At 53.0% G+C, this 13,220-nt stretch overlaps 1 protein-coding gene across 2 annotated transcripts in view; it reads left to right on the plus strand.

The window, feature by feature from the left end:
• The first annotated feature begins 6 nt into the window (after nt 1-6).
• Nucleotides 7-13,220, plus strand: part of NDRG4 (NDRG family member 4) — a 40,787-nt gene continuing 27,573 nt past the window's right edge. The window contains exon 1 of one of the 2 annotated variants that reach the window (XM_046683284.1): nt 7-15. Coding sequence is in view for 1 of the 2 variants with exons in the window: in XM_046683283.1 (XP_046539239.1) it covers nt 583-619 (37 nt within the window). In the remaining variant the exon portion in view is untranslated. Of the gene's footprint in view, nt 16-359; nt 620-13,220 lie in introns of those variants that run through there. The other variant, XM_046683283.1, reaches the window with a different exon arrangement.

Here is a 13,220-nt window from a genome sequence, read left to right on the forward strand (position 1 = left end):
CGCTCACATCGCTCGGTGAGTCGGCGGCCCCGCGGCCCTCTCCCCGCTGCCCCTGCCCTGGCGGCCGCCGCCCGCCCCGCGCCCGGCCCCAGCCCCGCGAGCCGGGCGCTGGTCGCCGGGGCCACACTGCGCCTACGCTAGGGCGACAACCCCTCCCCCAGGCCCCGGGCTCTCCCTCCTCGCCTCCCCTGCCGGGCACGGGGACCCCCGGGGCCACGGCCCCGCTGCCGCCCGCGCCCCCTCACCGCGCCGCCCGGGGGCGCCGGGGCCTCTTTGTTCGCGCGCCGGGCCCCCTCCCGCCGCCTCCCCGAGCGTCGCCCGCACACCCCGCGCGCTCCCTCCGCCTCCCGGAGTTCACCCCGACCAGGTGGCGGCGGGCGCCTTTTAGGGGTGCGCGGTCGTGCAATTGGTGGATTTTTTTAAACCGTTTTGGCAGGGGGGGCGCGGCGTGGGGGGCGGCGAGCGCGGCTGATCCGGCGGCGCCTCCTGCTGCGCTCCTCGCCTCCCGCGCTCCTCTCCCCGGCTCGGCCGAGCGCGCTCCCCGACGCCGCAGCCCCGAGCCGGGCAGCGCCGGGCGCCGACATGAAGGTGCTGGGACACAGGATCGAACTGCTGACAGGTACCGGCCGCCTCCCCCGGCCGCCCCTCGGCGCGGCCCTCGCCGCCCGCCCCTTTCGGAGTTGGAGCTGGAGCCAGGCGCGGTGGCCGGGGTTTGGGGTGGCTCGGGTTCGTGCAGGAGGAGCGGGTGCGGATGCTACCTAATTCCTGGCTTGTGCACTGCCTGCTCTGTGCGGAGCCCGACCCGGAGAGGACTTGGGGCTGCGCCCCGCCCGGCTCGGCTCTCTGAGTCCTGGTGCCCCACATCCCGGCGGGTAGAGCGCTTGCGGCCGGAGCGCAGTTCGGGGGAGCGGGCCCCCGGGAGCCGCCGACTAGGCGGGTTGCCGAAGGGGAAAGGGAGCTCAGAGCCCCTGCTCTCCAATCACTGTCGCTCGGTCCCCCAAGAAAGGAGCGCCCCGGGCTCCCGACAAGACCCCTTCCGTGGGCCTCTTATTTCCTGCGCCCTGTGGCAATCTGAGCGCCTCTCCTGGGAGGAGAAGTTTCTTGCTGGGAGTGGGAGCAGAGGCCAAGTGGCCTGGGAGGTGGGAAGCCAGATTGGACCCTGATGACTGGGGACGTGCAGCCTTGGGGCCTCTCCGGAGAAGTGGCCAGACAGCCCGCTGGATCACATCCAGGGTTGTGGCAGGAGATCAACAGAGGACACTGAGCTCTGCCCGGAACGCGGAAAGGGAGCTAGGACCCGGCCCAGCGGGGAGGAGTGGGAGATGCTCTCTCAGGCATGAAGGGCAAATTGCACAGGCACCTTCTCTGGTTTCCCCAGGGCAGAGGTGGAGAGACCCAGACGGGAGGAAGCGGGCTGGGAAAGGGAAACAGTCTGGACCCCACCAGGGCCTGGGCAGTGGAGGTCCTCAGTCAGTGTGTCCACCTCAGACGGACACATGGATTCCAGCAAATGTCCTCTGGCGCCTGGGAGGGTTTTGTCCCTGACCTCCAGTACCGTCTGGTGCAAGAGAACAGAGCACAGGAGTCCTGTTACAAGACAGGGAAGGGGGCAGCAGTGTGGGGGTGCACTCAGGAAACAGGTGGAGTCTGAGTCAGGGGGCACGAGGGGAGCAGAGAGGTTTGAGCATGTGGTAGCATTTGCACTGGACCCTAAAAGACAGAATTTCTGTTAATGAAGAGGTAGGTGGCCTTACAGATCGAAGGATGGAGGGATTGGCATATACAAAGGCCCTGGGGTATGAGAGAGGCTTGAACTGGGAGTGATGTGGAGACTGGAGGGCATCGGGGCTGGGCAGGGTACGAGGTCTGGTGTGGTTTCAGGCTGTGAGTTCGTGTTAAATCAAGAGCGGTGGGCTCCTTGGCTCCTGGCAGGCCCAGAGAGACCTTGGGGGCTGTTCCTGGCATCCTGGAAACTCTGGCCAGCTGCTCAGAAGTGCCAGATGAGCCCACTTAGCCGCGGGGCTGGCGCCCCCAATCCCTTGCCAACTTCTTGTAGAGCTCACTTGAGGCAGGGCAGCCCACCTGACTTCAAAGGGAACTGCTCAAGGGCTGAACTTGTTAATCACGCCCCCCGGGAAAGGTTTTACAACCCCGTGGGCTTTTAGAGCCCTGCGTGCAAGACGGAACTCCTGGATCCTTCCCCTTCTCCTCTTCCAGCCCCAGAAGAGGCTGGAGGAGGAACGCTCCCGGGAGGCATGCGTGGGGGGCTTCAGCGGGGATCCAGGCTTTGGGGTTTGGAAACAGTGTGCCCTTATCTTCTGGGTACGGGGGTCAGGGCCCCTCCTCCCTCATCAGATGGGCTCGACCCGTTTGGGCCGGCTCTCTAAGCCCTTGGCCAGGCTGAAACAGGACTCCCCGGGTCACTGTCATCGGTCACAGGATCCCATTGCACGTCTCGCCAGGCCCTGGGAGACAGTGCATCCCTCCCTCGCCACCTTCCCTGTCTCTGTCCAACTCCCTCCCATCCTCTTCCTTGTCCGAAGGATCTGGGTTCAAATCCCAGCCCCACTGCTCACCAGCTGTGTGATTTCAGACAGGTTGCCCAACCTCTCCGACTTCAGTTTTCTTGTCTTAGAGATGGAACCATTGACCCCTCCCTCTGAGAGTTGGCGGGAAGGCTCCGGGCCTTCATCTCCCATCTGGTTCCTGGACCTTGGCTGTCCCTATAATGGAGCACTCCACCTACCCTGGCTGGGTGGCCACTAGGAAGTTTGGGTCTGTCCCCACGCCACTTTATCCCTGCTCACATGCAGCTGCAAGATTTTGACCCATCTTCCCCACTGGACGATGAGCAGGTCGCAGGGTGGTGGCCGGTTCATTGTGGTGACATACAGCAAGTGCTCAATAATTGTTGACTGAGTCCAGGCTCGAAGAGCGCACCAGTCGCCTGTGTCTCCAGGATAGTTTCGTTGAGGTCCCAACTCTCTGCCCCTACGTCAGCATTAGGAGCAGGTTTCACTGATGCTTTCTGTTAAACTCCTGTTTAGCTGTTTATCATTTTCACATCCTTGCATTTTACTATCATGCCCATTTTACCACTGAGGTCAGTCACTTGCTTACGTCGTACAGCTGAGAAGAGGTGGGCTGGTTTCAGACCCGAGGCCTGAGCCCTGAGCTGTCCCGCTGTGTTCTGACCGCCTGGCTCGGGCCAGTCTCCCAGCTGCTCCACGCTTCACTTTCTCGTCTGTAAAATGGGATCATCGTGGTACCCACCTGATTGGGTTCATCGACAGGGAGAGGTGAGCGTGTGTGTACATGTTGACTGCAGGGTCTGGCAGGCAGTCAGCAAATGGCAGTTGTGGGGCCATTGTCGCCGAGCTGCCTTCTCAATGTCCTAGGGTGTCACCTCCCCCTTTGCTCCAGTCGCCTGGTACCCTTTCTCTGGGATGTTCCAGTTCCTTCTCTGAGTTCCCTGCACAATCCAGGCCTCCCTGAGATGTGCTTCTGGGGGGCCCTGCTTAGCCTCAGCAGAGTCTGACGTCTGGGGTTGGGCCCTGCTGGCCGGGCATCCACAGCTCTGACACCCGGGGGGCGGGCGGAGCCAGGTGCCCCTCACATAAGGGGCTGGAAGGGTGTCCCTGAGTTGTCATGCCCAGCGTGAGCATGTTTGTTCCAGAGAAGAAGGGAGTGGTGGGGGCATGCCAGGAGCCTTCCCGGGCGGCTGGGTTTACGGCAGCCGGCGTTTCCCAGACTCTCCCAGTGTCTTGCAGGCAGGGCCTTGCGAATCAGAGGATCTGAACTCTAGGGTCTCCTCTCTGTTCTTCTCAGCTCCTGAGCAAATGCTTAACTTCTCTGAGCCTCAGTCTCCTCATCAGTAGGATGGGAACAATGGCTGCCTCGTTAGCATCGCGAGGAGCGGGCTGCTGTCCCACGCCCACGAGCTCACTGCAGTCGTCAGAGGACAGACTCCTGTGCCTTTTGTAGCCGGATCCTTTTTTATTCTTTAGTGTGATGTGGAAAAGTGGGACATCGGTCTATTTGCAGGTAGGAGGGTGATGGTTTCGTGCATTTGTACTCAAATGATATGTTTCCAAGATGGTTCACAGTCAGAGAGAGCTCTAAAATGGCAGATTTGGGCTCAGAAATGGTCCCTTGGGAGTCTCAGTATTGGATGTTGGAAATTTTTAAAAAATACACTTGATGTGTGATTAAAAAGCAACACTTTTGCCAGTTCTTTGTGGAATTTTGGTGTCATTTTCATGCACGGACTGTGCAGCCCCACACAGTTTCATAGACTGCGTTTAAATAGTGTTTGATTGTTGGCAGGTGTGTTGACCTACATTTTCTGTGGGGGGGAAACTGAGGCGGAGATTCACCCCAGGTAAATGACCCCAAATCTCATTTCCAGTTCATCTATTTTGGTAAACTTTGCTGCTTCACTGGGGCGCTGGGGTGTCGGGGCGGGGACACCTGCATGAGCAGGAGGCGTGGTCTACTGGCAGAGGGGAGAGACGTGCAAATCATTGCGCGTGCCCAGGGCCACTAGTGAGGGCCGGGTGTGGGGAGATGGACATGCTGTTCCACTGCGCATAGGAGGGTAACGGTGCCACTTTTATGAAGGGCAGGTTGGCAATGATGTATCAAAATCTTAAAAATACATATGATGGGTGACTCAGCAGTTGAATTTTTAGGAACAAATAAAGATGAGTGCAGAGGTGTTAGTTCAAGGATGTGTATCCTGTATTGTTCATGGAAGGAAAAAAAACTGGAAACAACCTAAATTCCTAACAGTCGGGGCAGTTAAGGAGTGCATTCAGACCAGGGAACCCCAGGCAGCTTCCATTCTGCTGCCAAGGTTGTTTATCTACCCGAACAGATGTCCCTTATATACGTAATAATAATGGTGATGACAGCTCACACCGATATGGCATTTGCCGTGTGCCAGACACCGTCCTAAGTGCAGTTTCTATACATTAACTCATCATCATAACAGCCCTGTGAGGTATGTGCTATTTTTCCCTCCTTTTTACAGATAAGAAAACTGAGGCACAGAGAGGTTAAGTGACTTGCCAGAGGTCACACAGATGATAAGTGGCTGGCTGGAATTTGAACCCGGATATCTGGCTCCAGAGTCCAAAAGATGTTTCAAAACAGTGTTTTTGGTTTTAAAAAAAAAATTCCTTTTCAGCATATAGATCAGCCTTGAAAAAAGAATGAAAGGATGTAAGGAATAATTTAACAGTGGTCTCCTCTGGTTAGCAGGATTGTATGTGATCTTGAGTTCTTTGGCTCTTTTGTTTTTCTGATGTTTCTCAGCGGATGTGTATTACATGAAATTCAGGTTCTATTTTTAAAAAACTAAAAATGAACAAAGGCCTTGGGAAAGTGCTAAGTGCGGGGGTTCTGATGAAACCTGGCCCGTGGGCATTCTGAAGAAGAGCTGAGTCCGGGTTGTGGAGAGGCTGTGTTCTTGAGGACTCGAGGGAGAAGGGGTCATTCAAGGTGGACGTTGAAGTCAGCTTTCCATAAGTAGAGGGAGGAGGAAGCCGCTGTGGGCCAAGTGAGCAGTTCTGGCAAAGTCAGAGCTGTAAGCACATGGGTGTGTGTGCGTGCGTTGTGCGCATGCACGTGTGCTCGGCTATCAGTCCCCCAAAGATATTCAGATCCCAATCCTGGAACCTGCGAATGTTACCTTACATGACAAAAGAGACTTTGTAGCTGTGATTAAGGATCTTGAGAGGGGAGGTTATCCTGCAGCGTCAGAGGGGCCCCAAATGCAACCACGTGTGTCCTCATAGGAGGGAGGCCGAGGGACATTCACACAGACCGCAGAAGGAGGGGATGCGGTGGCTGCAGTGTGATGCTCACCCTGCCCGCCTTGAAGATGGAGGAAGGGGCCTTGAGCCAAGCAATGTGAGGAACACAGCTCTAGAAGCTGGAGAGGGCAGGAAAACAGATTCCCCTTGAACCTCCAGAGGGAGAGTGGTCCTGCCAACACCTTGATTTCTGCCCAGTGCGACTGATTTTGGACTTCTGAGCTCCGGAACTGTGCGGCAGTAAATGTGTCTTGTTTCAGGTTGTGGCAATTTGTTATAGCAGCCCCAGGAAACCATTGTGGGGTGAGTACGGGTTAGACTCGGGGCCTCCGCCTCTGCCAGGGTGGCACCGTGGAGTGGTGGACAGGCCGCTGGGTTGGGGTCTGGACGTGTGACCTTGGCTGAGCCTGGCTGAGCGCATGAGGTAGTCCTGAGTGAGGGTCAGATGGGAGAGCACCGCGACACCGTTTGGTCAGCAGGAGAGAGAGCATCACCCAGGCATCGACAGGATGTGCGCTCCAGCCTATCTCATGCACACCTGGTCTCCGTGTCAGAACGGGAAAGCTCTCATTATGCGCCCCTCCCCTTGCTTAATCCTCAAGTGCTTTAAACTCCAAACCACGGATGAAATGTATACTCCAGCCGGAAGGACCGCGCATCTTCAGCCACATAACACATCCCTTTCAGGACCTGGGTGCTCTTTCAGTTCACCTGTTGGAGGGGATGGGAGGGCAGGTGCACCCCATCCTAGGCAGGTGAGATGGAGAGGGGACCCCAACCTCCCTGGAGGAGACAGGGGGAATATTTCTGGGATGTCTTCTCCCCAGACTGGGAGGTTCCAGAGCCAAGTCCGAGGTTTGCAGCCCCCGGGGTCATATTCTGTGCAGCCGAAACTTTCCTGACAGCCTGCTCCAGCGGCCAGGCTTGGGCTCTGAAAGTGGCTTTACCAGTATTTCCCGTGTTGCTGTTCGGGAGTAGGTATGTGCTGTTGGGGCCTCAGGGTGGGGCAGGGAAGCGAGTGGCTCTCCTTCGAGTTGCCTGGAGGACCTGGTCCTGTCCCACCCCGAGTGCTGGCGTGTGCCTTGGCCTCATCCATAAGGGGACAGCTCTGAGTCCACTGCTCCCGGAGCCCTGCCAACCCCAGAGGATTCGCTGCGAACTCCACCTCCTGGAATGGGGCCGAGAGGGGCAGTGGTCGGGGTGACCTGGAGGTCCCTTGTAATCTGAGGTGGTCCTCCAGGAGGACTGTAGCCCCAGGAGGTTCTGGGGGAGCTTTATAGCATCACAGCTTTGCACTCATCTGACGGAAGTGGCTGCATTGGAAAAGACCCGAACTGCTAGAGTGCACTGCGGCGGTGCCATTCGAGTGCGGTGGGCGAGTCCTGCCTCTAAGCCCATCAGCCCTCTGACCCCACACCTGGGCCTGGCTGCCTGGATGTGATGGCCAGATGGATGGGCGGGATGCTGGGCTTCACTGGGCCCCTCTGGACCAGGCAGGAGAGAAGACCTTCGACACTATGATACCAAGCAATGGGCTCGCTCTGCTCACCGCCATCTGAGCCAATTAATCACAAGTTAGAGATGGAGAAAGGGAGTCTAATTAGATTAGCTGGCTAATTGGAAGATGGGTGACTAATGTCTCAAAAACCCTTCAAGGATTACAGAATCTTGAGGTAGTCACATAGGGAAAATGGGCAGTGAGGAGGGGGCCAGGGATTTTAGTCTCCAGGCGTGACGGGCTCCAGGCATCACATTGTTCCATTCTCCTGTCAGCTGTGATGGATGCCTTGTGGGTGTGTTTCCCACCTGTGGTCAGCCTGTTCCTGAAGAGAAACTCATAGAAGAAAGTTTTAATTTATCAAGCTATCGGGGAGTACATGCGTAAGCAGAGGCCATAAATCAGGAGAGCATGTGAATGTTTCAGAGGACGTGCAGAGCAGCGAGCAGTGACCCAGAAGAGAGACTGGAACCATTTAGCAAAACAAGATGGCCTCACTTTTGCTCACTTACAACTATGTTAGGTCTCTTGGTTGCAAGTGACAGAAACTGAATTTAGACTGACATGAAGAGGGGAAGGCAGGGTGTCTGTGCAGCCTGGCGGACGTAGGGCCACGTCAGGCTCTCTCTCCCCCACTCCTGTCAGTTCAGTTCTGTGGGTTGGTTTAGTTCTAAGTTAGGCCCTTCCTCGTGATGACAAGATGGCTGCTGGCTCACAGACCATCCTCCTGATAACCCCACACAGAGCGCTTCCCCAAGGCTTCCAGCCAAGGCCTGGTCCTGATTGGAGCCCACGTGCCCCCGTGAACCGTCTCTCAGGCTGGGCCGTGTGCTGTTCCCCCATCCCCTACCTCACTGGCTGTTCCTTCTTGCTCTACTTCGCTGCTTTTTCCTCATCTCCTTTCTCTAGGGCTCAGCCCTGGGGCATCTTCTCTGTCCTCATTCCCTCCCGAGCTGGCCTTGCCTAGGCTTGTGAGTTCAAACACCATTTCTGTGGTGATGTGTCCTACCCCAGCCCCTCCCCTGAAGTGCAGACTCTTACATCCACCTGCCATTTGCATCTCCAGCTGGCTCAGGTCTAAGACCAGCCCCCTGGACTTCCCCCCAGCCCTTCTTCCCAACTCATAAATGACACCTCTCTGCCTCCAGTGGCCCAGAACAAAACCCAGGTCACCTCGATGCCCCCTGTCTCATACCCCACATCTGACCCGCCCGCAGCTCCCATTGGCTCCACCTTCTGAGCATTCCCAGGATCCGAGGACTCTCCCCACCTCCACCCAGCCTTGCGGAAGCCGTCAACATCTCTCTTCTGGATGATTGCAGTCGCTGGTCTTCCTGTTTCCACCCTCACCCCCCGGGTCTGCTCCACCCATGGCAGAGGAGGGAGCCTTTAAAAAGGAAATCCTGTCACATCCCTCCTCTGCTCAAAACCCTCCTGGGCGCTTCACTCGGAGAAAAACCAGAGTTTTTCTAACCACCTTCAAGGGAAATGGGGCTGAGGCCTCCTGCTGCGGCCCCTTTGTCGCCAGACCTCCTTCTCCCCGGACTCACTCTGCTCCAGCCGCCCCTGCTCTCTTGCCTTTACCAGGACACGCCAGGCAGGTGCTGCCTCACAGCCTTTGCACTGCTGTTCCCTCTGCCCTGAGAAGCTTCCAGACACCCACAGGCCCTCTCGCTCACCCCCTCACGTCCTTGCTCTTGGCGCCGTCTCAGGGAGGCCCGCTCTCTGTCCCTGTCTCGGACATTGCTTCCTCTGCACTTAGCATGTCTGACACACCCCGTGTTTAGATCTGTTGATTGATTGCCTCCCCCCTAGAAAGTTCTACAGACAGAGGACTGTAACGGTCTGTAATTAGCCTGTAACGGTCATCCTCTGGTTTCTCTTCAGATCTTGTCAATCTTTCACCTTTTACTGTTAGTCTGGAATGGTCAGTATTGTATCTCCGGTGCCCAGAACAGCGCCTGGCACATAGTAGATGTTCAGTCAGGATGTGGTGAATGAATGAATGGAGGGAATGAATGGCTTACGCCTGGGCCACTTGGCCACCCTGGGGGTGTGGTCATTCTTGCCTGAACCACGTGGACTGAGAATGGGGCAGGATGACATTAAAGGGAAGCCAGGTGCTGTGACGAGAAGAAAGGGTCTGGGCGTGGAGCGGCCCCGACACAGGGCCCCTTCTGCAGACGTTGGATTCGCGGCAGGAAGACTCTGGCAGCTGCTTAGAGTAGGGGCTTCTCTGCCGGGTGAATGCTGTTCCTCAAACACTAGCACCTCAGGCCCGTCAGAGGAGTGGGGGCTCCTGTGAGAAAAGCACCCGGGAAGAAAGCTGCCGCTCGGGCTCGCTCTGCCGCGGGCCGTCCTGCAGACCCAGGAGCCTGGGCTCCCCTCTGGATCCTGCACAGAGATCCCAGACAGATGAGTGTGTCTTTGTTTCTGGGAAATTCGCCAAATTAGGCAAAGATACACAGCCGAATTGAGGCACCTGTGTTAAAGCAACTTGAGAATTTGTGGCAAAAAGTGCAAACTGAGCTTTTTAACTTTTTAATGTAGGTCATGGTGATGCTGTGAGCTGGTGAGGGGTGGGTGGAAGGTGCTGGCTCACTTGTTGAAGAGAGGATGGAGAGAACGGAGGATGGAGAGAACGGAGGATGGAGAGAACGGAGGACGGAGAGAAGGGAGGACGGGGAGAAGGGAGGACGGGGAGAAGGGAGGACGGAGAGAACGGAGGACGGGGAGAACGGAGGACGGGGAGAACGGAGGATGGAGAGAACAGCTTCACAGCTTGTGCTGCCCACTGAAGAGAGGAACTGGGGGTTCTGGATCAGCTCTTGGCCAAACCCCATCCTTTCCCTTTTTCTTGAGTTCCTTTAGCATGTCAGGGTGGGTCTCCAAGAAAAATGTCCCAAGTTTAGATTAGCTTCAACTGCATGTGACAAAATACCCAGGACATTAATAGATTATTCAAGATAAAAGTATATTTTGCTCTTTCATTAACAGAGTCTGGAGATAGGCCATCCAGAATCGTGACTTTATGATTCTCAGGTACCTAGACTCCTTCTTTGTTGCCACTTTGTTACCTTTAATGTCCTGCCTTGGGGTCCAAAATGGCTGTTTAAGCTCCCATCGTCACATCTGAATTCCAGCCAGCAGGAAGGAGGAAGGGTTGAGAATGGCATGTCTCCTCCTTTTGAGAACACTACCCCAAGGTCACATGCTTCCATTTATGTCTCACTGGCAGAACGTTGTCACATTGTCATAAATAGCCTTTATTCCCATTGTCCACCTGCCCGTCTAAAATTTTGGGCTCTATTATTAAGGAGGAAGGGGAGAGCAGATATTGGGGGACAATTAGCAGTCCCTGTCACAGCAGGACTTTTTTACTGGCTCCATACAGAAGCCGCCCACATGGAATGTGTTAGTGGGATTCCAGTTCCACCTGCCCCTGCCCTTGGTCTTGGGGTTGGAGGTTTATGTCTGTGTTTAATGCCCGGAGCCATGCTGTGTACAGAAACAGAGTTCACACATTGGTGCTGTGCCTCAATGGAAGAAAATTTTACCATAAAGCTATGTATGTCAACTCTAAAATGCACATTTTTTTCATACTTTAATATCTCTAAAATACAGTCTCTGTCGGTAAGGTGGGCATCAGGGCTGCTGTCATTGCCACCACGTGTGCATCAGAATTTGCAGCGTGGAGGGAAATCCTGGAGATGGTGGGCCAGCACCCTTGGGAGATGCTGCCCCACTCACGTTCCTGATGTCGGAGGAGCAGGGACCACGTGGAGAGACACGGGCAGCAACAATAACAACTTCAAGACAGGGTGACAGTCTGGAGGCAGAGGACCCTGAATGTGGAGAAGTCTCAGGAAGACCGTAAACAATTTATTTCACTTACGTTTGCCTTTTTAAGAATTCACAACAGAGATAGATGCTTTTTAAAATCTGGGTCTAAGTCTAAAAGTCTAAAGTACAAAAAAAAGTAAAGTAGGTACAAAAATGTTCTGAATGATAAGAACTCATGTGAGTAGCAGTTCAGAAATTACTTTGTGTGTAATAAACAAATAAGCAAAAACATTATGGATAATGAGAATCAGTTTCTCATCATGGAGAAAAAAATTACAAATAAAGGGGGAAAGTTAGACTAAACCTTGTGGTGTTGAATTGGAATTAAAGGTATCGGTATAAATTCCAGGTTTTTGCTATATATACAGATGGATACATATAGAAGTGTTAATGAGTGTGTGTGTTAGTAAACTTAGATTTCCTGGCTCTGCCTGCTGAGACGGCCGAGAACAATGACAGCCCAGCAGCAATGAGCACACCTGGTGCCCAGATCTTGGTTTCTAAACAGCATTCTCTGACAAAAGGAACCAGGGCTCCTTGGAGATGTGGTTGATTCCAGGGCCAAGGCAGAGAAAATACAAGATGAGTTTAGAATATCATATGATACTAGAAAATAAGAAACTACCCAAAAAACAATGGATGCCTGGTGAAAGGACCCAAAAGCCAACTTGAAGGAACCTCAATGGCCAAATCTGGCACAGTTTGAGCAGTGAAAGAAATAATGATAGCAGTGGATTATAACCCATAGAATAAAATAGATATCTGTGAGTCTATCCCAATGTAAATAAATAATTGAATAAAAAGTAAAAGGAGGAGAAAGGACAGCTCTTTCTTACGAGAGAATTCCAATTAATAAATGAAGAGATCATGGAAATAGAAAAGTATCATTAAGCAAACACCACAGTAATAATTGTAGGCAAGGATCATCAATGCTTGCTAAAATTAGTGAGCAAAAGTATGATGAGAAACAGGATGTTTGCGTAGTCTCAAAGTATCTTCCCACAAGATACTTATTAATTATAAAGGGAAAATTAGTAACTTCACCCTGGAGACGGCAGGCACCACCTTAGCAAGTGATCACGGGTAACATCCAGGGTAACATCCAGATTGACATCACGTCCCCCCGATAGGATGCGGTGAGAAGAACAGATCACTTCTGTTGTATTCTTGCCAAAAATGCATGACATTGTTCTAATCGTAAGAAAACAACAGAAAAACCCAAATTGGGGGACATCCTACAGATTTAACTGATCAATATTCTTCAAAAGTGTCAACGTCATGAAAGACAAAGACAGCCTGAGGAGCTGTCTCCCGTCGGAGGACACTGCATAAGGACTAAATGCAATGTGGCATTCTGGATTGGGGCATTGTTGGGGAAACTGGTGAAATCCGCTTCAGCTCTGTAGATTACTTAACAGTATTGTATCGGTGTTTTATTTCCTGGTCTCGCTAATTGTATTATGTTTCTGTAGCCTGATCACGTTAGGGGAAGCTGGGAGATGGGTATATAGGAAACTTCCATGCTTTGTTTTTTCTTCAATTTTTCTATAAGTCTAAAATTATTTCAAAATAAAAAGTTAAAAGGTGGAGGGAAGTATTATGTCTTAATTTAATTGGCAGTGTTTTTTCCTCTTCTATTGGTACATAAAACCTTAGCATGAGTTATAATCAGTAATATCTTAGATTTGATAAAATCTGCATGTAGAATAAAAATCTTTTATACCCTTCCAAACTTATATCCTTCCCTGGAGATAAGCATTGTTACGGTTACCCTGAATCATTTGAAGTCCTTTTTTTTAAATTTGAAAATATATGTGCCTGTTCCATGCATATATATTTTACATAAATGGGCTTATTTATCCTTATTATTCTGTGACATGCCTTTTTCTCTTAACTGCTTGTTTTAGAATGCTTTCCCTGTCTGAGTGCAGCTACCTCATTTTTTAAATAGCCGTGTGACGCTCCGGGGTGTAGATGTTCCATAGTTTATTTGACGATTCTCCTGACATTCATTTGGGTCGTTTCCACTTGTTTTACTGTTCCAAACAGTGCTGCAGTGGGTA

The sequence above is a fragment of the Equus quagga genome, chromosome 13 (assembly GCF_021613505.1).
Source record: "Equus quagga isolate Etosha38 chromosome 13, UCLA_HA_Equagga_1.0, whole genome shotgun sequence".
NCBI lineage: Eukaryota > Metazoa > Chordata > Mammalia > Perissodactyla > Equidae > Equus > Equus quagga.